This window comes from Suncus etruscus, chromosome 11 (genome assembly GCF_024139225.1).
Source record: "Suncus etruscus isolate mSunEtr1 chromosome 11, mSunEtr1.pri.cur, whole genome shotgun sequence".
NCBI lineage: Eukaryota > Metazoa > Chordata > Mammalia > Eulipotyphla > Soricidae > Suncus > Suncus etruscus.
The window spans coordinates 31868001-31893769 of record NC_064858.1 but is presented as its reverse complement, the minus strand read 5'-3'; the positions used below and the strand labels follow the sequence as shown (position 1 = coordinate 31893769).

General features: G+C 35.4%; 1 protein-coding gene across 1 annotated transcript in view; it reads right to left on the bottom strand.

The window, feature by feature from the left end:
- Window positions 1-3516: 3516 nt before the first annotated feature.
- SLC15A5 (solute carrier family 15 member 5) overlaps window positions 3517-25769 on the bottom strand; it is a 109064-nt gene continuing 86811 nt past the window's right edge. The window contains exons 8-9 of the mRNA XM_049782900.1: window positions 7657-7765; window positions 3517-3664 (exon numbers count right to left, since the gene is read on the bottom strand). Of these exons, the coding sequence (XP_049638857.1) occupies window positions 3517-3664; window positions 7657-7765 (257 nt within the window). The remainder of the gene's footprint in view (window positions 3665-7656; window positions 7766-25769) is intronic.

Genomic DNA, 25769 nt, shown 5'->3' with positions numbered 1-25769 from the left:
GCTTTGAAAAACTGTCTTTGAAACTGTTAAGGGGTCCTTCAGAGGAGCTATTCTTGCTAATCCTTTTACTGTTACCTACAAGCAGATCTGTGTTCCAGCAGCACCTGTTTCCCGTCATTACTTGGTACTATTTTTTTTGAGAGCTTTACTTGTGTGCTTAAGACCTGGAATTGCACACTGGCTTTTACTAATGGAATGGTAGAGGCCTGCTGCCTTCAGATTCAAGGTCCTCAGGGCTGAAACTCTGGTCTCATAAAACAAGGGATCTTACTGATTTTCAGGGGAGCTATTTTCTCTCCTTCAACTTGTCAATCACAGACCTTTTATAGGAAATTTTTGGGAATCACAACTGTCTTTTAGTAATCCTATTATTCTGATAGCTGATCAAACACTTAAGATATCTAGAGTATTAGAAATTTGGCTAAGGTGGGGCCGGGCGGTGGCGCTGGAGGTAAGGTGCCTGCCTTGCCTGCGCTAGCCTAGGACGGACCGCGGTTCGATCCCCCCCGGCGTCCCATATGGTCCCCCAAGAAGCCAGGAGCAACTTCTGAGTGCATAGCCAGGAGTAACCCCTGAGCCTCACAGGGTGTGGCCCAAAAACCAAAAAAAAAAAAAAAAAAAAAGAAATTTGGCTAAGGTGGACTGAATGCCATAAATCAAGATTACCTGGAAGGGATAGGAGAGATAAGGGATTAAGCAGGAAGGAGATAACAAGGGGAGGACATAGAAAAAGCTTGGAAAAATGCACCAACTCCAAAGAGCAGATTTCTGAGCGCTGTTTAAATTTCTCTGATGGAAACATTTAGTCTAACTATAAGAAGAATAGAATGTCCTTAATTAATACAGGCTTAATGTAGGGATGCTTGATTGCCTTGTACTGCAATGTTATAAGGACTAAGGAGAATGAAATAGATGTTTCTTTCAATTAGGGACAGAATTTATGGGGTCATGCCTATGCTCTCTAGGTAACAGAAAATATCAACAAATATCATGTCTGTCAGGTCTCCAAAATCTATAGAAATGGAGCACAGAGAGTGTTTCTTTGAGAACACTATTTTCTTCATCTTCCTAACTAAAAATGGAGCCTATGAGAGAGTGGGCACAAACTTCTGGCACCAAGGGGCTGGGAGTAAGTGGAACACTGCAGGGACACAGAACTTGCCCGCCACTGAGCATATTACTGGAGAAATACAGTTCAGAACCCAGCAGGCTTCTGCAAACAACGCATCCCTTTAAGTTAATTGGTGTTATATAGAAGCTGAAATGTTCCACTTATTTACAAAGCTACAGATTTATGTAAAGCAAAACCAATTACACTTAATGCCTAAACTATTCCAGGTGCTCAATGATAATGTTGCTAGGCACTAGAGAACTGCCGCGTGAATGCATCCTGTTCCGAATGGAAGGCTGTGTAGTTACTGCAATTTAGCTAATCACGAGTGTCAACCCCAACGTGAGATTTCTCAGCTCTCTTGGTGTTTGATTTGGGCCAACTTTATAATTCTGTAGCTCTCTTTTCATCTCTAAGGACGAGGGAGAGAATAATAAGCGCCTTTTTTCGACTATTACATAGAAATTAAGGAGATGGAGGTGGGGCAAAGCAAAATAAGGCAAAACGTTTTTCTATTGAGGAAACTATTCATTTGGACTTAGGTAAAGTGCTAAAGGGTATCTTAGTCTTTTGGGTATTCACTCAACCCAAATTACAAACTTGACATTAAACCTTTTACGAAAAAAATAAAAAGCTTCTAAGGCAACTTCAGGGTTGTTCTCACTATTTTGTCAGAACACAAATGGCAAAGAAAGAAAAAAAAATGGAAAAGGTAGCCAGGCAAGATCTTAGACTTGTAAAAACTAGTCTTTTCATTTGTCTTCAACAACAACAAACAGACAAAAGAAAACAGTTTGAGTAAGAGAAACACCTGGTGCTTTACAGCTGCTCTTTTGCAATTAAAAATGCATATCATACCTAATCAAGACGGGTACATCTTTTATTCTACAGATATAAAATATTTTATGTCTACACAAGGGAGGTGCTTAATTGCAACATCATTTGCAATCAGCTGGTAAACCCACCTATCCAATCCAGGATTGCATGAGCTATCCTGGAAAACAGTGGCACTCATCTTTAGGAGGCTCAGGAATGATTTGTGTGTTTGTTTGAACTAGAGGTTCCTCAAAAACACACTTGGGTTAAGAGAGTTAGTAGCAAGTGCTGAAAAGATTTCCCTAAAGCAGAATATCCTTAGTCCAACTTGTCCAACTTTGACAAGTACTACTGTAAAGGTATGAGACATGAGTTTTATGATATTTTACTATTAAAGAAAAGATTCCATACTTCTTTTTCTAACTTAAAGAATCTCTTTAAGAATATGATTTTCTGAAAGAAAAAAAGAATATGATTTTCTGAATGTGCCTTATGTGGAGCAGTATTTAGGAAATTCCTTTAAACATTCCTGTGGGGTGTGTTAACTCACCCTCTTCTCAGCACTCATTTAACAATAACCTTCCTTAATTTTTTTCTTTCCTTTAATCTCAGTATCTCCTTTATTTATATTTAGTTTCCACTTCCTCAGTTTGTGGCTATCCTCCTTTTTTTTTAAATTAAAAATTTATAGCTTTATTTAAGCACCATGATTACAAACATGTTTGTAGTTGGGTTTCAGTTTCTTGAAGACCTCTTTTACTTTTTTTTTTAATTTTATTTTATTTAAACACCTTGATTACATACATGATTGTGTTTGGGTTTCAGTCATGTAAAGAACACCACCCATCACCAGTGCAACATTCCCATCACCAATGTCCCAAGTCTCCCTCCTCCCCACCCAACCCCCGCCTGTACTCTAAACAGGCTCTCCATTTCCCTCATACATTCTCATCATTAGGACAGTTCAAAATGTAGTTATGTCTCTAACTAAACTCATCACTCTTTGTGGTGAGCTTCCTGAGGTGAGCTGGAACTTCCAGCTCTTTTCTCTTTTGTGGAAGACCTCTTTTATAGTAAGGCTACTTTCTCACTCAGCAAATTTTCTTAATTTAATTTCTACCTTAATTCACTATGTCACTTATAACTTCAAGATTAAATATAGTCATATATAGATTTACCTTCTACTTATACACAGTATCAGATCATGACACCTGGCAGGTTTTAAGTGCTCAAAAATATACCAAAAGGAAAAATGAAATCATATATTTTTATATTGTAATGGCATATTAAACTGTTATATCATATATTTTGCTTTAAATAGTTAAACCATGCTAAAATGTTGCATAGTAGTCTAATGTATAGATTTTGACTATGGAGTAATTACCTAAGTTTCAGATTACTTTATTAATTCTAGTGCAGATTGGTGGCACATCATCAGCTTAATGGCAGGTTCATAATCTTGGTAAATAAAGTAAACAGATACAGTTTGAAAAGTTACTGCCATATTTATTAATTTTAACCTAAAAATGCTTAAAATGTTTGTAATAATGACTACTTTGCTTCTAAGACAGGCAGTGTTAAATATAGTTTCATAGGGCTGTCTCCCAAAAATCAATACTTGAAGAAAACCTTTGTGTACTCCCATAAAATTTCAAAGACTTTTCATGGAGGAGAAATGTTTCTTCAAGATTATGTCCATGGATATTCTGAGCACTAAAATGATTTAGATTACGATATCTGAAAAAGAAGAAAAAGAAAGCTCTTTTTAGGACCAGATGTAGATGAGTGATAAATCATTTGTTTTGCTTCTGTGCTTGTGAACTGTTTTATTGTGGGACCATAGATACTGGCACCACAGAGATGATTATTTAAGAATACAACTTACTAGTATAGTCTTTATAAAAGGACAAAGGGGATATATATATCAGGATGTCTCATAAGGACTTTCAAGTGATGCACTTTATTTGCAGTCTTCAATGAGTGACAATGAAAAATTAGACAGTTTGAAACTCTATTCAATTTATAGAATTCATAGTGGCAGTACTCATAAAAGGATGATCAGCCAATGTGGGAATTTTTAAATTCAGTTCTGAGACATTATGGAAAACACTGGGGTTGAATAATAAATACATAAATACTTCTAGAATGGGCACCAACTCAAGAAAAACTTGGGTTTTCTTTAAGTGTCTCCTAAGTGCCAGACACCACATTAGGGGACTCACACTCTCCTCAACATACGCAGTTTCATAACATGTCTGGATAACTGGAATCATCCTTATTATTTTATTGAGAGAGAAACAGTTTCAAAAAGATTAAACAGCTTCCTTAGGATTAAGGTATTATAGCAGAGTTTGTATTTAGAACCAGATTATTCCTTTATGGCGTGTTGCCTCTATTGAATAAATTCTAGAAGAATAAAACTTTCAGGTACAGGTCATAGTCATTCTTTACTCCCTAGAATCTTTAACAGTGCTTTCCATGTAGTAAATTTTAATAAATGTTTGCTGAAAAAATAATTTAATTTGGGCAATAAATAACTTTAATTTTAATTACATAACTCTCTGAGGTCAGTCATCTATTTCATGTGCATGTAAATAAAGCTATCCAAAGTTAATTTTATCTTTTTTCTCCTCAATTAGTTGCAAAAAGGTACAGTATAAAAGGAACACTGCTTGAACACCGAGTGTGTTGTCTCTGATTTATGTCACTTTAATGTTACAGATTATGAGCAAAGATTATTAGTATTATTGTCAAAATAAGCACAGTAACAGAAATTTTGTTACTGTGATTCACAACATTGAAAAAAAGTGTTGTTCTAAACACAAATACTGGGGTATTCCTACTCTCCAGCTTCATTGAGAAACTCATATGCTCTTTTCAATATCCATTTTGGGGTACCTATTTATATAAATTTTATATATTTATATACTTTATTTATATGATATTTAGATCACAGATGTTTCCTAGTGCTTTTTAATGAGAAGATATTTCACATACCGACTTTTGTTACCCTCAATCTGAACTCTTGGTTATGACAACCCATGATTTCTTCATTTCAGATTTGATTCAAGAGAACTCAGATACAGAGGCAGGGGCCTAGGATTTTTGTTTGTGTTTTTCTATATTTTGAAGGGTAAAATTAAAAAGGAAATCTGACCTGCCATTCGTAGATAGCCTTCCATACATTCATTGGTTAATATCCTAAGGATCCTGACAAGATTAGTTTGGATTTAGGATTTCATCCGACTAACAATCTTGGCAGAGCTGCCCTCTGGTGCTAGCATAGACCTAGAGCCATCTGTAGATTGGTTACGATGCTGTTTACTAGTTTGCCCACGGTTTTGAAGATCATGTGCACAGAATAACATGGGTTTATACAGAATTGACACTGTTGCCTGGTTCTGAACTGCTTTGAATTTGGTAAAAATTAAATTGTGAGTAGATGCATATTAAGATGAAATACTGTCTGATTCACAACTACTAAGTTTTACTATTATGAACTATTGTTCTTGGTGAGACCTGTTTTCCCATATTTCTATGGATCTTGTTGTTCTTTAACAATAAGTGTTCTCACAATAAGTTATGATCATAATCTCATAATCATGATCAACTTTGTCACACTTCAGCAAGAGTTCAGAAAAGAATAAAAATGAAGGAAAGAGCAGAGGCAGGGTATAAGATTAACATTAATTATTAATATTTTTAGCATTTACTCATAATAATTTATAGAATATAAATAATAATTTATAGAAATAACTGTTCTTATTGTTTCTAATTTCTAATTCAAAGGAAGGCAATAAGGCAAAACCCAGCTTAAACAGTTTGCAGCAGCTTGTTTAGCTAAATTGTGGACCAGAATTCAACTGTTCTGCCTCTAGGGATTAATTTACGTTTATTATTTATTTATTTTTGTTTTGTTTTGTTTTTTATTTGGCCACACCTGGCAGTGGTCAGTTTTTACACTTGGCTCTGCACTCAGGAATTACTCTGGGCAGAATTGGGGGACCATGGAGTCGGAGTGGTGGCACAGGATGTAAGGCATTTGCCTTGCGAGCTAGCCTAGGATGGACGGCGGTTCGATTCCCCAGCCTTCAATATGGTCCCCCAAGCCAGGAGCGATTTCTGAGCACATAGCCAGGGGTAACTACTGAGCAGCACCAGGTGTGGCCAAAAAACAAACAACAACAAAATAAAAACAATAAAGGAATTGGGGGACCATACGGATGCCATGAATAGAATCTGGGTTGACAGCATGCAAGACAAATGCCCTACTCACTGTACTAGGACACAAGAAAAAGCACAGATCTGTGTGAATAGTGGGCTCTGCTATGTCTGGAAGCAATGAAGGAAAGGAATTTCTTTTGCTAGATTCTTTTGTATTCATTACCTACTCTATTTTGTTACAAAATCAAAGATATTAATGTCAGGTCCCTCTTTCCTGATTTTGATGCTCTAATTTGGTCTTTATTCCAAGAGTAAGATAGGAATTTTAGGGAAATTACACATTATAGATGGACCATTTGGTAACTTTTATAATTTGAATGGTAAAATACTAAGTTCAGGGATGGCAGAGAAAGAGAGCATAGGTTCTATAGGAAGTAAAGCACTTGTTTTGCATTACTGCCAACTCTAGAGTTATATTGTCAGCGTCTCATATATAACATATATAACACCCTCCTCCCCCCCAGCATTGCCAGGTGTGACCTCAGAGCACAGATCCAGGGTTAGTCCCTGAACACCACGGGGCATGCATCCCACCCCTGCCTGATCCAGGTGCCATTTTGATTTCGGATTTTGATGAAAGTTTTGCTTCACAAGATGAGTGTGTTGGTTTTTACTGGATTATCAACCTCCTTTGAGCAGGACCATCAATAGTATTAACTCTCCATCTACTTACTTTGTTACTGTACTTATCACAGGACTAATGGGCTATAGATACTTATTACATGAATATAAAGATATTTTTGCAAGAGAAAAGTCAAAATAGACTAACAATTCTTTAAATAATACATAAATAAATGGACGGAAGTGAGGAGAATTAAGATCCTTAGAGTTATTGCTCTTTGGAAGACATTGTGTTTGATCAGACTCCATTTCCCATGACATTGGCATTACTATTTGGATTTTACATGAGTGAAATCAGGCTCAGAGAGGGTAAATCATCTGTTCAAAAATAAACAGCTATTTCAAAATAAGAGGGAGGTAGACTGACTAGCAATCAGTGTGAGAGAAGTGAATTGGCCATGGATGAAGAGTAGTTGGTACATACTAAGGCATAGATTTGTCTCTGATAAGTGGGTAACTGATTTTTCAGTTTGTTATTGACCTTGAAATGGTCATTGCTTATTTTAAGGCCTGAATGAAATCCAAATTATGTAAGCATCATTAGATTTCTAGCTATTTGTTTAATGATATTTGTTTTTAATGATAATGACAGACATTCTTATTAACAATATGATTACTTCTAATTCTAAAATGATTCTATAGGAGAGATAAAAATATTGTTTTAAAACATATTGTAGAGTAGAAAGAGCTTTACTTTATTACAAGTATCACTGGGAAAAAAGTAAAGTCTAAATTTAAATTTTTCTCTGAATATTTTGCTAAGTTTCTCTAATATGGTAAGTTGTCCATTCTTAGTATGCAGGGTTTTTGTTAGCTCAGAATAAAGCTGATGCTCAGATCAATATTTCATAGACTCAGAAATTGTTATCTTACTACAGACTTACCTTTGTGAAACACTCCAGAATCCCAGGACGTTCAACAACGTTAATGATGCCAAGAAGAAGAAGAAGCTTTCTAAATTGCCTTTGTTTAATGTGTTTGGAAACCAATTGCCTGTTTGGAACAAATGTAATTGTTATTCAACTGCAGAGTTGTAGGTTTCCTTGAATATTTTATCATTCCACAATTCATAGAGTTTTATTCGCTTCAATAATATCTACACAGCAAAAAAGCTGATCTTCAACTTCAAAATGCATTTCATTCTGTAATTAATAGTAAAAATGATTAGCAAAGCACCCCAAATATTTTGAAGGTCAGCATGCCTGAATTTGCATAACACAATATAGGTGTCAAAGAACTGGCTTGTAAAAGTCAGCCTAATTATGCTATTAGCTTTCAGAAATCATGTTTCTCATATTTATCCTTATATTCCTAGTATCTAGAACAGTGCTGGGCACATAGGGATTGCTTGGTAAATGAAAATTGAATGAATAAAAAATATTTGCTGTGATCAGATAGCCTATTTCATATGTTAATTTTAAAGCTAGTATGATAATATATGTAGATAGCAGATAATATGTTATTTTGATAACTTAGATAAACCATAATAATATTGCAGACTCCATAGGTCAAATTATTTGTAATCTTTGGCTGACATGGAGATTTTCTTTTAATCAGATGAGTAATTCTTTCAATTTAATGCTCTTAAATAAAGGGTTATTACCTCCTTAGGATGTCAAACTGAGTATATTTGCAACTATTTAGTATTCAAGGTAATTACTTTCACTTTGCTCCTAAGCTATTGCATTAGCTTTGTATATTGCTAGAACACGTTCTTTCCACATTAACATCTACACTGTATAATCTCTGCTTCTACATACAATGTTTTCTTCAGTAGGTACCGAGACAGTATATATCTACCTAATATATATGCATACATGATATACATCTAGTATATATATGATATACCTGATGCTTATATAGTATTTAAAACAATGATGGATTATAATAATTATTGCCAACTAAATTATAAATATTATTAAAGCATACTTGAGATTATTTAAAAGGAAAAAAAGCTGTTCTTTCAGAGAGAAGTTAAAGTCAGTTGAAGTTTCAAGTGGGTGGAATATTTTTAGAAAATGTCATACTTTATGAGAATAGGAATGAAGCATCTTTGAACAGTTAAAGGCCAAGAGCTTGGGTAGTTTTGTGCTTTTTATTGGGGACAGTTGCACAATAGGTTTTAAGAAGAATGTGGGTGAAAACCATCAGTCTGTGTCCCTACAGACCTTCAGTGCCATCTTTTACTCCTAGGAGGTAAGTTGCTTCTTAAACTAGAAAATGGTGCCTGTCCGCTCCCATGATGGTGCAGACTTTTAAATGGGATTTGAATTAAATGCTCTGTTCAAGGTTGATAGTCAGCAAATGCCTAAGCATGACAGCTGTGATTAATTGTGCCACTTCCCATTTAAAGCTATTTCTCTTCTGTCATTTAACTTCCCAATGACTATTATTATGGATCAACCATGAAAATGAGCTAGTGTCCATTATAGACTTGGACCTATAATGAAAATCACATATTGAGTTTAAGGCCATTTTGTAACTTCCACATCCTCCATTTTATTAAGTTATGTTCAGTTTCAATAGAAATGTGTGTTTTGATTGTTATATTGACATGATGTCTTGCTCTGGATATAGATGAGTAATTTCAGTGACGACTTTCTTCCATGTACATATCAGTAGAGGATTGGGTAGTCTTCGGTGTGTCTGTGTGTGTTTGCATGTGTGCTTATAATAATCAAACTAAATATTTGTTTCAACTTAGATGTGTATGTAGGGTTGTAAATCAAAGTAAGATGAACAGACAATACACTACTTTCAGAAAGAACTGAATAATTGTACAAAGCCTATTCAAAGTCTATTTTATTTCCTTAAAATTAATATCCAACTCATATTTCTGTCCTTTTCATTTCTCATCAGCATTTCGTATGTCATGTGATTATACCATTTTCTCACTGTGTTTCTTTGACTAGATAAGAGGAGTTAGCATTGAGTATGCAGAATCTGAAAATTAACATGACATTAATTCTTAGAGCATGAATTTTAGGCTATAATAAGTAATTGCAAAGACTATATTTTAACAAAGTAAGATGATGAGTAGAATATAAAATTTGTGATATCTTTAAAGGTAAAACAATTTTTAAAAGAAATTATGAAATTATAGAAAATACTAGCCTATTAGAGATATCACATAATATCCTGGGCTTGCCAGAGTGATGTACCTTTCATTGTGGATACTGTGGTATGTCCACAGTAAATGCGAAGTAATTTGGTATAGCAGGTATCATGGTGACAAAAGCATCTTATACTCAAAAGATACTATAAATTTAAATGTAACAAAACAATATTAAGTAGAATTATTTAAAAATTAAATGGAAGGTTGCCATCTTATGCATACTACTGAGAATGTTCTATTTTCCTTATTAAATATCATTCTTAGTGTTCAACTTTCTTCTTAATGATTATTGATTCTAGTCCAATATTTTTTGGTTATTAAAGTGAAACTAAACATATTGCATGCCATTAATGCATATGGTTAGCTTCAGCTGAATTAATCAAATGGGACCATTACTAACACTAAATTGGATAGATTCTTTATGAAACCTAAAATTTGCTTAAGTATGTAGATATGATCACTCTAAGAAGAAATAACATTGTATACGTATATAGAAATAGTATGGGCTTTTATTGTCTTCTTTATTAATTTTTATATAATTGCTTTATTTAAGTACTGTGGTTACAGAATTGTTCATTGTTGGGTTCAGGGATAGAAAATATACCACTCTTCTTCACCAGTGCAACTTTCCTGCCACCAATATCCCAATTTCCCTTCCATAACCTCACCTCCATCTGTCTGGGGCATGCATTTTACATCTCTCTCTCTCTCTCTCTCTCTCTCTCTCTCTCTCTCTTTTCCACTCTCCCCTCTCTCCTTCTTATAATGTGGTTTGCACTATTGTTAATGAGGAGGTGCCATGCATGCCACTTTATCACCTTTTAGCACTCAATTCTTGGCCAGAGTTATCAGTTTCAACTATCATTGTCATAGTAAACCCTTCTGTACTCTAACTGTACTCTCAACTCTCTGTGGCAATCTTCCTACTATGGACTGATCCTCTATGGACATTATGTCCCACAGATGAGTGAGCTTATTCTATGTTTATCCCTGTATCTCTGACGCAATTCACTCATCATATTAATCTCCATTTTCATTAATGTATAAACAAATTATGTGACTTTGTTTTTCCTAATGGCTGCATAGTATTCTATTGTGGAGATGTACCAGTTTTCTTAGTCACTCATCTATTGAGCACCTGTGTGGCTTCCATGTACTCACTACTATAAATAGTGCTTCAAAGAACATAGTAATGCAGAGGACATTTTTGTATTGTGTTTTTGTGTTCCGAGGGCATATCCCTAGGAGTGGTATTGCTTGATCATAGGGAAGTTCAATTTCCAGATTTTTGAGGAATATCTATCTTGTTTTTTTAGAAAGGCTGAACTAGACAACATTCTCACCAGCAGTGAATGAGAGTCCTTTTCTTCCTACATCAGTGGCAGCAATAGTTGTTCTTGTTCTTTATGGTGTGTGCTAATCTCTGTGGCATGAGATGCTGCCTCATTGTTGTTTTTATTTATATCTCCCTGATGATTAGTGATGTAGAGCATTTTTTCATGTGCCCTTTGTCTATATGCATTTCTTCTTTGAGAAAATGTCTATTCACTTCTCCCCATATTTGACAGGGTTAAATGCTTTTAATGGTTAAGTTCTGTCATTAACTTGTATATATTAAATGTTAATCCTTTATCAGAGGGGTATTGGATGAATAGTTACTCCCATTCAGTGGGTGGTCTTTGTATCCTAGCCACTGTTTTCTTTGAGGTGCAGAAGCCACTCAGTTTAATGTATACCCATTTGTTGATCTCTGCTTCTATTTGTTTTGACAGTGGTGTTTCCACCTGGAAGATGCTTTTAGTTTCAATGTCATGAAATATTTTGCCTACATTTACTTCTATGTACCTTATGATTTCAGGTCTGATATCAAGGTGTTTTTGTTTGTTTGTTCATTTTGGGGGGGGGCAACACCTGGTGACGCTCAGGGGTTACTCCTGACTATGCACTCAGAAATCTTGCCTGGCTTAGGGAACCAATTGGGATGCTGGGGGATTGAACCATGATCTGTCCTAGATTAGCATGCACAAGGTAAATGCCTTACTGCTTGTGCCACCACTCTGGCCCCTGCTATCAAGGTTTTTAATCTATTTTGATTGAATCTTTGTGCATGGTGTTAGAGAAAGGTTTAAGTTCACTCTTTTTTTTTGGGGGGGGCAACACCCCATGACACTCAAGGGCTACTCCTGGCTGTGTGCTCAGAAATCGCTCCTGGCTTGGGGACCATATGGGACACAGGGGATCAAACTGAGGTTCGTCCTGGGTCAGCCACATGCAAGGCAAATACTCTACTGCTGTGCATCGCTCCGAATCCCTAAGTTCACTTTTTGCATGTTGTAGTTTAATAATGGGGGGGATGGGACCACACATGTGACTGACCAGTTGTCCCAACACCACTTGCTGAAGTGGCTTTCCTTGCTCCATCTCATATTTGTTGTCCCTTTATTAAAGATCAATTGGTTGTATACCTGGGTATCAGTCTCAGAACACTAAAATCTATTCCACTGAATGAGAGACTGTCTTTATTATAATAACATGATATTTTAATTACTAATGTTTTATAATATAAAGTTGGGGAAATGAAGCCTCCCATCTTCTTTCTCTAACTCAATGCTTTAGCTATTTGTGGGTGTTTTTTATTGTTCTAACTAGTTTTCAGGAGTGTTTGTTCTACTTCTTTGAAAAATGTTCTAGGTATCCTTAGAAGAAATTTTTTATATGTGTACAATGCTTTGGGAAGTATTTTCATTTTAATAATGCTAATACCCCCAGTACCTGAGCAGTGTATATGTCTCCATTGTCTTAGTCCTCTTTTATTTCTTAAAGCAGCGTTTTGTAGTTTTCTTTGTATAGGTCTTTCACATCTTTAAGTTGACTCCAAGATACTTGATTTTCTGGGGCACTATCATGGTTGGGATTTTTTAAAATGTCTCTTTATTCTCTTTTATTATTCATATATTAAAAAGCCATCAATATTCATGCATTAATTTTGTATCCTGTCACTTTACTATATAAATCTAATGACTATAGAAGAAGTTTTTTGGTAGAGTTTTCAAGATTTTCTAAATATAGAATTATATCATTTGCAAAAAGTGAGAGCTTGACATATTTCCTTTCTGTCTGAATGCCTTTGGTATTTTTTTCTTGCTTGATTACTATGGCAAGTACTTCCAGTACTACGTTGAATAGAAGTGGCAAATGGGGGCAAATTTGTCTGGTTGCAGATTTCAGAGGAAAGTTTTCACACAATGAGTATAATATTTGCCATGATTTTATGGTAAATGTCCTGACTATATTGAGAAAAGTTCCTTCCATTCCATCTTGTTAAGTTTCTTATCGTGAATGAATGTTGATATTGTCAAGTGCTTTCTCTGTATCTATTGATATAATCATATGATATTCATTTTCTTTTTGTAGATTAGGTGTATTAAATTGATTAATTTGCATATGTTAAACTATTCTTGAATCTCTGAATAAATTCTGCTTGGTCACTCTGGCCCCTTGATGTTTTTCTTCAAATCTATTAGAAATTGTTTTAAATATTTTGATGGTCCATCATTGGGTGCCCATATGTTTATAAGTGTGATTTCTTCCTGGTGTACATAGCTCTTGATTAGTACGAAATGTCCATTTCTATCTATGATAACTTTTTTAAGTCTAAAGGCTGTGTTGTCTGAAATTAGTCTGGCCACCTCAGCCTTTTGGGGGGGAGATTTGTTTGCTTGGATGATTGTCCTCCAACCTTTGACTTTGAATCTATGTTTGCTCTGACTATTCAGATGTGTTTCTTGCAGGCAGAAAAATGTCAGGCTCAATTTTCTGATCCATTTTGCTCTACTCTGAGTCTCTTCACTGTGCATTTAGTCCATTGATATTGAGAGAGATAATTGTCATGAGATTGCCATCTTTTTGTAGAAGTTTGTGTATTTGTTGGGTCACCTTGACTTAAAGCAGATCCTTCAGTTATCTTTTTTAAGGTTCATTTTGAGTCTGTGAAGTTTCTGAGCTGTTTTTTATATATGAATCTTTGTATCTTTTTTTTCCTTTTTTTTGGGGGGGGGGGCACACCAGGCACTGCTCGAAGTTACTCCTGGCTATCTGCTCAGAAATAGCTCCTGGCAGGCACGGGGGACCATATGGGACGCCGGGATTTGAACCAACCATTTTAGGTCCTGGATCGGCTGCTTGCAAGGCAAACACCGCTGTGCTATCTCTCAGGCCCCTGTATCCTTTTTTCAAACCTGAATTTTAGTCTGGCTGGGTGAAGTATTCTTGGCAAAGCATTCATTTCATTGAATTTTGCCACTATATACCACCCTGATTTTAGGTCTTGATAGTTGCTTTTGATAAATATGCTGTAAATTTTAAGGATGCTTCTTTGTATGTAATTTTCCTTTTTGATCTTGCTACCTTCTATATTCTATCCTTATTTGTGGTTTTCATCATTGTAGCTAAGATATGCCTTGAAGTGCTTTTCTTTAGATTTCTTTCTGCTGGTACTCTTCAAGCATCCAGGATGTGGTTGCATACACTCTTTATCTCTGGGAACTCCTTAACAATAATGTCCTTGACTGTTGATCCTTCATGAGGGTTTTATTCCTGAGCCTCTGGGACTCCAATGATGCTTATGTTGTAGCTATTGAATTTATACCAGAATTCTATTTTCATGTTTTCTTACTTTGAGAATTTTTTTTTCATCTTCTGATTGTTTATTTTAAATCTCTTTTTCAACCTCTTCTGTTATATGGAGGTGTTATGCAACTCATCTTACAGCTCACTGTTTCTGTCCTCAGCAGCTGTTACTCTGCTGATACCTTCCTATGAGGTTTTCATTTTGTCTACCAAGTTTTCAGTCCTGTTATTTTAGTTTGAAGTTTTCTAATTTCTACTTTTATATCTTTTTTTTTAGTCTTAGGTGTGGTTTGATCTACTCATTCCATGCTTTCTTTGATTTCTTTGAACATTCTCCATATTTCTTCTCTAAAGTCTTTATCTGAGAAGTTACATAGGTGATTGTACTTTATTGGTCTTCAGAGCTACCATCTTCATTCTATAAGCATTTTGGATTGTTGCATTGTTTCCCCACTATCACCCTTGCAGTGTGGTGTCTTTTTATGGGTTGTGGGTTTCAGTCTCAGAACACTAAAATCTATTCCACTGATTTGAGACACTGTCTTGATATATGCTTCATCTGGCAGTTCATTGACTAGGCGCAATGTGTGCCTGTATAGCTGTGGGGATACACTCATCTCTTTGTGCTGTTCTCCCTCTCACTCCCTCCTTTCAAAGCATGAAATTTGAAATAAGAAACATTTGAAGCCAAACATTGCTTTTATTTTTAAATACTCTTTTTGGAGGAGCATCTGCCTCACTTTATCACTGTGGCCTTGATTTCCTCTCTCTCAACTACTGCCATTTTTCTCACTTAACCATTAGGGGAAGTCAAAGAGATTATAGGCGATGTCAAGAGTTGGAAATATAGGAGGCACCCCAAATTGTTAGATTATCACCTCCCCTCATCACTCTTAGAAGTATCATACAAAATTTATTGTCTGGACTTGATATATAGCCCATTTTCTGTCAGATATTTCTGTAAGTTTTGTCTGCCATATTTTCTTTCCTTTCTTTTTTTAAATCATTATCCCAGAACTGGTTGTAAAATGTTTCATTTAACATTGTCAGTTGACTCAGCTCTTAGGTGCCATGGCTTTATTTTAGTAGCTTATAAACTTTTATTGTCATAATTCATATTTGTGCCATTTTCACCTAACATTTCTAGTAGCTGCTTAAAATCAAGAGTATCCTTTCAAAGGAGAATAAGTGAAGCCTTGAGCACTAGAAAGAAAACAACTAAACTCCAGCTCTTTATTTGAGTAAATAGGAAGGTTTACTACATGAGAAAAACTATATTACATTATGCTTTTGGGGATCACAAAATGTTACTTGTTTCTAATCCCATAAACCCTAATTCTACACTTTCACAGTATAACCAGCTATTTAGTGGTGACTAGTAGTACACTGACTATAACAATAGAACACTCACACAATATTTTATATTGTTCAAAATTTTCCTAATATGTTAGTAACTCAAATATTGTTTGGATAAGTTTATTTTGCTCATTTGAAAATAATTTGTCAAAAAATTTTCATGTACTAGGAAATGACCAATTCTAATTGTTTAAAGAAATTTACTCAGATTCATAGGGAGGAACTACTCAAATAAAATCATTACTTTAGTATTTAGCATTTATAGATACTCACTAGACTTTTCACTAATCTTAAAAATTAGATAGTAAATTAAATTAATAAATAAATATTAAGGTATTATCAATTAGTAATTATTAATTAAATGTTAAAATATTTTAAGATATCTAGATAGCAGTCTTTGATATACACAAGACAAATACTGTATCAAACACCTAAGATGACTGGTTAGCTTAAATCTTGGAACTTGCATTCACACTACTGTGAGATTCAAGATTAAAATCACTTATACTGAATTTTAAAGTATGCTAACTTCTACCAGTGTCATATATCTTAGATATTAATCCCTATAATAGCACTATTCACAATAGTCAAAACTGGAAACAACCCGTATCCAATAACTGATGAGTGGATAAGGAAACTATGGAACATCTACACAATGGAATACTATGCAGATATAAGGAAAAATGAAGTCACAAATTTTGCTTATAAATGGAGAGATTAAAAGATTATCATGCTGAGAAAAATGAGTCAGAGGAAAGGGATATATATAGAATTATTGAATTCATATGAGATATAAAAACATAATATTGTAATAATGCCAAACAACACCAGAGGCTAAATCGAAGAGAGCTGGTCCATGGTAGAAAACTTGCCACAAAGAATGCAGAGTACAGTTAGTTAGATAGATAATTAGACTAGAGAAGGGACCATTATGACGATAGTTGAAATTGATTGTTCTGGATAATAACTGGGTACTGAAAGGAGGTAAGTAACAATATTGCAAATATCAGTATCTAAAAAAAAGGGAAGACTGAGTGAGAGAGAGAGAGAGAGAGAGAGAGAGAGAGAGAGAGAGAGAGAGAGAGAGAGAGAGAGAAAACAAGAGAAGAAAAATGCCAGAAAGGCAGGCAGGAGGACATCAAGGGGAGAATGAGGGGAAAAAAGGAGATATAGGTGGCAGCAAATATGCACTGGTAGAGACATGAGTGTTGGACATTGCATGATTAAAACTCAATCATGAACAACTATATGTTCATCTCATGGTGATTCATTTAAATTTTATTTAAAAAATAACTATGCACAGATCGCCACGAATGATTCTCCTCCCAGAAGTGCTAACATGATCAAGTGATAGACCTTGTTCTTGCACCTTATTTATGTCCTATTTTGTATGGACCCACATTTCACATAGTGACTTCATGTTTTGAGTTTCACAAAATATCCCTGTTTTTTCCTATTCTCATCAGATATATGCTTCACCTGGCAGGAAATTGTTTTTATCTAGCTAATCCCCCTATTAGCCATCCTGCATTTTATCCTTCTTAATCTAACTGGTTTCATATCCCTTCCAACCATCAACATTGTTTAAACTAAAAGCCTCTTCTTCCTTCAGAACCCAGGGCTCTCCTTGCTATTTTGTAACTTCAGATCCTGCCTGTCACCCAAAACTCAACTTGTTCACTCTCTTCCTGAGCGCATGCGTTCCTCCCTCTAGCTGTGACTCTATGATTGTTATTCTGGAATTCACAGACTGTCGTTAGTTTCCTCTACTCAGCACTAAGGGTCATATATCCAGTCATTTTATACCATTTCGAGGGAGGACTCTCTCTCCATACACACATTAAAGTAATTTCTAGACTTCCCTCTACCCCTTTCCCCACACTAAGTATATCTGCTTCTAAACTAAATCAGGGAGCACACTCCCATAAACCAGGAGACAAGAAGTAATGGTATAATTTCACATACAAGGAACACTTTGTCCAAGATCATTTCCAGAGGTAAAGCAATAATATAATGAGTCTGGAGAGCTCCTGATAACTACGTGTACTGAATACTATAGATTATCCTCACATCAGCTGATCAAAGTGCTATGAAATTAGGAATAGTATTGAGTTCAGACAACTTCTGGTGGTGATCAGAGGTCACTTCCAGATCTGCTCAGGGCTGCTCACTCCCAACAGTATCGGTGATTATGCAGAGCAGAAATTGAACCAGGTTCTGCCACAGGCAAAGCAAAAGACTTAATCCTTGTACCATCTCTCTAAATCTTAGGACATTTTCTTACAAAACTTTTGCAATAATACAGAAAGTGATCAGGAGTAAGAGAATCCATATGCTTTCTCAGTTGGTCATATTTCCTCTTAGTGAATCTCTTATTTGGGGATAAATAAATAGAAAAAATAAGATTTTTTCATAGTGCTTAAATAAATTATTTTTTAAATAAGGTATTTTTTAGTAAATAAGGAAAAGTAACTACTATCATATAACTTCTGCTTCAAAACTATAATACAAAATGATAAAGTATAAAATAAGAGTAACAATAACAATTCAAGAGTTAAAAATACTAGTTTTATGTAAATTTGAATGGAAAAGAATACTCATGCATTAGGGACACTGAAGAATTTTGTTGGCAGACGGTTTTTGGCCTCACCCAGTGATGTTCAGTCATTTTTGCTGACTCTTTACTCAGGGGTTGTTCCTGATGTTGCATTCCATGTTGCAAATGGGATGCCAAGGATTAAACATGAGTTGTCCACGTGAAGGCAAATACCCTAGCCCCTGTACTATTGCTCTAGCCCTAACAATGCTTTTATATTTATTAAAAGCAAAATACAAATAGAATATGAACAAATTACTTAAGAAATAATTTGAATTAACCACATTTGTTGGAAATAAAGGGGCTAAAAACTGGTAAATAAATAATTATTGGGGGGCCGGGCGGTGGCGCTAAAGGTAAGGTGCCTGCCTTGCCTGCGCTAGCCTTGGACGGACCGCGGTTCGATCCCCCGGTGTCCCATATGGTCCCCCAAGCCAGGAGCAACTTCTTAGCACATAGCCAGGAGTAACCCCTGAGCATTACCGGGTGTGTCCCCCCCCAAAAAAAAAAACAAAAAAAAATAAAATAAATAATTATTGAAAATGATCAGATTATAAATAAAAGACAAAAAGAAAATTGTGTAGAGCTCTAGAATAATATGGTTAATAGCAGTTTGATAAAATTGCAGAATTATTTTGTGCAAATAATTGCTATAACTATCTTATAAAATTTTAAAGAATATCAATAAAAATGAATCTAGAAATTGAAGACATTTTGTTGTCTCTCAATAACTAGTTGGTTAAAGAAGAAATGAGTCTTATAATCATTGAAAGGAAATTTAAAATGAAGCTTGTAAACTGAGATTTCAAAACTATAAAATGAAGAAAAAAATACAAAGTTTTGTGTTGAAATTTAATTGTGTGTCAACATCAATTAGAAAGTCACATCCATAGACTATTATATTCGAACTTTACTGTAATAAGCTACCAAAAAATGAAGAAATTAATAATCATATAACAATGAATAAAATACAAGAATAAAGCTAACCAAAGTGATGAAAGAACAGTATGATTAAAATTATAAGATGCTATTGGGTAAAGTTATAAGGACAGAAAGAATTTAAAAGATATCTATGTTCCTGAGATGGGAGGATTGTAGATTAAAATTTTAGCTTCATAAAGCATGATCTTAGTGGAAATTCTAAAATGTGTACTGAATCTTAAAAGACCTCAAAGAATGAAAGTAACATAAGAAAAAAACATAAAAATATAAAGCTATGGTAATCAGAATAGTACAGAACAATGGAACTGTATTGGGAATGGAGAAGTAAACCTGCATATATATTGACTATTAATTTATGACAGTAACTAAACACATACAATATAGAAACAAAATTTTATGTAATAAACAGTGTTGAAGAAACTAATAATACTCAAAAGAATAAAAATACCATCATAGAAACTAATTTCAAAATGGATTGAATACTTGAACAGAACACTCTAGTCCATAAAATATGTAGAAGAAAACATAAATGATAAGGTGTTAGACACTGGCCTTAGAGCTTTCTTTGTTTCATCTGTTAAAGAAGAGGAATCAAAACCAAAATATTAAAAAAAGAGAACTCTATAAAACTAAAAATCTTCTGAACAATGAAAGAAACTATTATCAAAATGAAAAGCCTACATACTATATGAAAGAAGATCTGAGGCAAGAAAATTATACATTTGACAAGAGGTTAGTTTTTTTTTTGTGTTGTTTTGTGTCATTCTTGATGCTTAGTAGTTGTTCTCAGCTCTGTTCCTCAGAGTTGTCCTGGAAGTGCTTGGGGCTACCCTCTGTGGTGCCAAGAGTAGAGCTCAGATAAGGAAAAAAAGAAATTGTGAGCTTGAAGGCAACATGAATTAGATTTTAGAAGATTAATGTAAGTGAAATCATTAGAGAAAGATACATACTGTAGCTTCTCTCCTGTGAAAGATAATTTAAGAGAATAACAGAACCCTCTAAGATTTTACAACAGAATAATAATTACTAGAGGGGAGTGGTGATGGAGTAGATAAGTTGGGAAAGAAGGTGAATTGTATGGTCATAGTGAAAACTAAAGTTTTTTCAATGATTGTAATATAATATATACAGATGTCAAAATAGAAACTTCACATCTAAAACTTTCCTGGATCTCTGATCAGGTATCTTTCCTGGAAGGGTTTCAGGACCATATAGGAGGCCAGGGATCAACCATGGATCTGCTGCATGTACAGCAAGAATCCTACCTGCTGTACTTTCTCTCTGGTCTTAACCATTACCTCAATTTTTAAAAAGAAGCAGCTGAAATAATAAAGTCAGAAAATGAGTCTGAAATACTCCTAAATTCCGTTAAGATCTAAGGCATACTAAAGCATCAACTTATTCTATGTTTGTAGAATATTTCTTTTCTTTTTTTTTTTTTTTTTTTTTTTTTTTTTGTAAATAAGAATAAATTTATTTAAAAAATTTAAAGATTTAATGATATACAAAATTTATATAGTATTTTATCTTTTTTTTTTTTTTTTTTGATGCAGTGAAAGATTTGTAATGCACTTCGGTCACAATAAAAATTTTTTTTTTTAATTTTTTTTTTTATTTAAACACCTTGATTACATACATGATTGTGTTTGGGTTTCAGTCATAAAAGGAACACCACCCATCACCAGTGCAACATTCCCATCACCCAAGTCCCAAATCACCCTCCTCCCCACCCAACCCCCGCCTGTACCCTAAACAGGCTCTACATTTCCCTCATACATTCTCAATATTAGGACAGTTCAAAATGTAGTTATTTCTCTAACTAAACTCATCACTCTTTGTGGTGAGCTTCCTGAGGTGAGCTGGAACTTCCAGCTCTTTTCTCTTTTGTGTCTGAAAATTATTATTACAAGGGTGTCTTTCATTTTTCTTAAAACCCATAGATGAGTGAGACCATTCTGCGTTTTTCTCTCTCTCTCTGACTTATTTCACTCAGCATAATAGATTCCATGTACATCCATGTATAGGAAAATTTCATGACTTCATCTCTCCTGACAGCTGCATAATATTCCATTGTGTATATGTACCACAGTTTCTTTAGCCATTCATCTGTTGAAGGGCATCTTGGTTGTTTCCAGAGTCTTGCTATGGTAAATAGAGCTGCAATGAATATAGGTGTAAGGAAGGGGTTTTTGTATTGTATTTTTGTGTTCCTAGGGTATATTCCTAGGAGTGGTATAGCTGGATCGTATGGGAGCTCGATTTCCAGTTTTTGGAGGAATCTCCATATCGCTTTCCATAAAGGTTGAACTAGACAGCATTCCCACCAGCAGTGGATAAGAGTTCCTTTCTCTCCACATCCCCGCCAACACTGTTTATTCTCATTCTTTGTGATGTGTGCCATTCTCTGGGGTGTGAGGTGGTATCTCATCGTTGTTTTGATTTGCATCTCCCTGATGATTAGTGATGTGGAACATTTTTTCATGTGTCTTTTGGCCATGCGTATTTCTTCTTTGTCAAAGTGTCTGTTCATTTCTTCTCCCCATTTTTTGATGGGGTTAGATGTTTTTTTCTTGTAAAGTTCTGTCAGTGCCTTGTATATTTTGGAGATTAGCCCCTTATCTGATGGGTATTGGGTGAATAGTTTCTCCCACTCAGTGGGTGGCTCTTGTATCCTGGGCACTATTTCCTTTGAGGTGCAGAAGCTTCTCAGCTTAATATATTCCCATCTGTTAATCTCTGCTTTCACTTGCTTGGAGAGTGCAGTTTCCTCCTTGAAGATGCCTGTAATGTCCTGTAGTGTTTTGCCTATGTGCTGTTCTATATATCTTATGGTTTTGGGGCTGATATCGAGGTCTTTAATCCATTTGGATTTTACCTTTGTACATGATGTTAGCTGGGGGTCTAAGTTTAATTTTTTGCAAGTGGCTATCCAATTGTGCCAACACCACTTGTTGAAGAGGCTTTCCCTGCTCCATTTAGGATTTCCTGCTCCTTTATCAAAAATTAGATGGTTGTATCTCTGGGGAACATTTTCTGAGTATTCAAGCCTATTCCACTGATCTGAGGACCTATCCTTATTCCAATACCATGCTGTTTTGATAACTGTTGCTTTGTAGTACAGTTTAAAGTTGGGAAAAGTAATTCCTCCCATATTCTTTTTCCCAATGATTGCTTTAGCTATTCGAGGGTGTTTATTGTTCCAAATGAATTTCAAAAGTGTCTGATCCACTTCTTTGAAGAATGTCATGGGTATCTTTAGAGGGATGGCATTAAATCTGTATAATGCCTTGGGGAGTATTGACATTTTGATGATGTTAATCCTGCCAATCCATGAGCAGGGTATGTGTTTCCATTTCCGTGTGTCCTCTCTTATTTCTTGGAGCAGAGTTTTATAGTTTTCTTTGTATAGGTCCTTCACATATTTAGTCAAGTTGATTCCAAGATATTTGAGTTTGTGTGGTACTATTGTGAATGGGGTTGTTTTCTTAATGTCCATTTCTTCTTTATTACTGTTGGTGTATAGAAAGGCCATTGATTTTTGTGTGTTAATTTTGTAGCCTGCCACCTTGCTATATGAGTCTATTGTTTCTAGAAGCTTTTTGATAGAGTCTTTAGGGTTTTCTAAGTAGAGTATCATGTCATCTGCAAACAGTGAGAGCTTGACTTCTTCCTTTCCTATCTGGATTCCCTTGATATCCTTTTCTTGCCTAATCGCTATAGCAAGTACTTCCAGTGCTATGTTGAATAGGAGTGGTGAGAGAGGACAGCCTTGTCTTGTGCCAGAATTTAGAGGGAAGGCTTTCAGTTTTTCTCCATTGAGGATAATATTTGCCACTGGCTTGTGGTAGATGGCCTTCACTATATTGAGAAAGGTTCCCTCCATTCCCATCTTGCTGAGAGTTTTGATCAAGAATGGGTGTTGGACCTTATCAAATGCTTTCTCTGCATCTATTGATATGATCATGTGGTTTTTATTTTTCTTGTTATTGATGTTGTGTATTATGTTGATAGATTTACGGATGTTAAACCAGCCTTGCATTCCTGGGATGAAACCTACTTGATCGTAGTGGATGATCTTCTTAATGAGGCATTGAATCCTATTTGCCAGGATTTTGTTGAGGATCTTTGCATCTGCATTCATCAGTGATATTGGTCTGTAATTTTCTTTTTTGGTAGCGTCTCTGTCTGGTTTAGGTATCAAGGTGATGTTGGCTTCATAAAAGCTATTTGGAAGTGTTTCTGTTTGTTCAATTTCATGAAAGAGTCTTGCCAAGATTGGCAGTAGTTCCTCTTGGAAAGTTTGATAGAATTCATTAGTGAATCCATCTGGACCTGGGCTTTTGTTTTTCGGCAGACATTTGATTACTGTTTTAATTTCATCAATGGTGATGGGGGTGTTTAGATATGCTACATCCTCTTCCTTCAACCGTGGAAGATTATAAGAGTCCAAGAATTTATCCATTTCTTCCAGGTTCTCATTTTTAGTGGCATAGAGTTTTTCAAAGTAGTTTCTGATTACCCTTTGAATCTCTGTCATATCAGTAGTGATCTCTCCTTTTTCATTCCTGATACGAGTTATCAAGTTTCTCTCTCTCTCTTTCTTTGTTAGGTTTGCCAGTGGTCTATCAATCTTGTTTATTTTTTCAAAGAACCAACTTCTGCTTTCGTTGATCTTTCGGATTGTTTTTTGAGTTTCCACTTCGTTGATTTCTGCTCTCAGCTTTGTTATTTCCTTCTGTCTTCCTGTTCTTGGGTCCTTTTGTTGAGCATTTTCTAGTTCTATTAGCTGTGTCATTAAGCTACTCAGGTAAGCTCCTTCTTCCTTCCTGATGTGTGCTTGCAAAGCTATAAATTTTCCTCTCAGTACTGCTTTTGCTGTGTCCCATAAGTTCTGAGAGTTTGTGTCTTTATTGTCATTTGTTTCCAGGAACCTTTTTATTTCCTCCTTGATTTCATCTCGGACCCACTGGTTATTGAGCATGAGGCTGTTTAACTTCCAGGTGTTAAAGTGTTTCTTCTGAGTCCCTTTGGAGTTCACAAATAATTTCAGAGCCTTGTGGTCAGCGAAGGTAGTCTGCAAAATTTCTATCCTCTTGATCTTATGGAGGTATGTTTTATGTGCCAGCATGTAGTCTATCCTGGAGAATGTACCATGTACATTGGAGAAGAATGTGTATCCAGGTTTCTGGGGATGGAGTGTCCTATATATATCCACTAGGCCTCTTTCTTCCATTTCTCTCCTCAGGTCTAGTATATTCTTGTTGGGTTTCAGTCTGGTTGACCTGTCCAGTGTTGACAAAGCCGTGTTTAGGTCCCCCACAATTATTGTGTTGTTGTTGATATTATTTTTCAGATTTGTCAGCAGTTGTATTAAATATTTTGCTGGCCCCTCATTCGGTGCATATATGTTTAGGAGAGTGAATTCTTCCTGCTCTACGTACCCCTTGATTAATATAAAATGTCCGTCTTTGTCCCTTACAACCTTCCTGAGTATAAAGTTTGCATTATCTGATATTAGTATGGCCACTCCAGCTTTTTTATGGGTGTTGTTTGCTTGGATAACTTTTCTCCAGCCTTTTATTTTGAGTCTATGTTTGTTCTGACTATTCAGGTGCGTTTCTTGTAGGCAGCAGAAGGTTGGATTGAGTTTTTTGATCCATTTAGCCACTCTGTGTCTCTTAACTGGTGCATTTAGTCCATTGACGTTGAGAGAAAGAATTGTCCTGGGATTTAACGCCATCTTTATTTCAAAATTTGGTGTGTCTTTTGGGTAGTCTTGTCTTAGATTAGGTCTTTCAGTTTTTCTCTTAAGACTGGTTTTGTGTCTGTGAAGTTTCTGAGCTGTTTTTTGTCTGTGAAACCATGTATTCTTCCATCAAACCGGAAAGTGAGTTTTGCTGGGTATAGTATTCTGGGTGAAGCATTCATTTCATTCAGTCTTGTCACAATATCCCACCACTGCTTTCTGGCATTGAGCGTTTCTGGTGACAGGTCTGCTGTAAATCTCAGGGAAGCTTGCTTGAACATGATTTCCCCTTTTGATCTTGCTGTTTTCAGAATTCTGTCTCTATCTGTGGGATTTGTCATTGTGACTAGGATGTGTCTTGGGGTGGTTTTTCTGGGGTCTCTTTTGGTTGGTACTCTTCGGGCATGCAGGATTTGATCACATATATTCTTTAGCTCTGGAAGTTTCTCTTTAATGATGTTCTTGACCATTGATTCTTCCTGGAAATTTTCTTCCTGGGTCTCTGGGACTCCAATGATTCTTAAGTTGTTTCTGTTGATCTTATCATAGACTTCTATTTTCGTCTGTTCCCATTCTTTGACTAATTTTTCCATTGTCTGCTCATTTGCTTTAA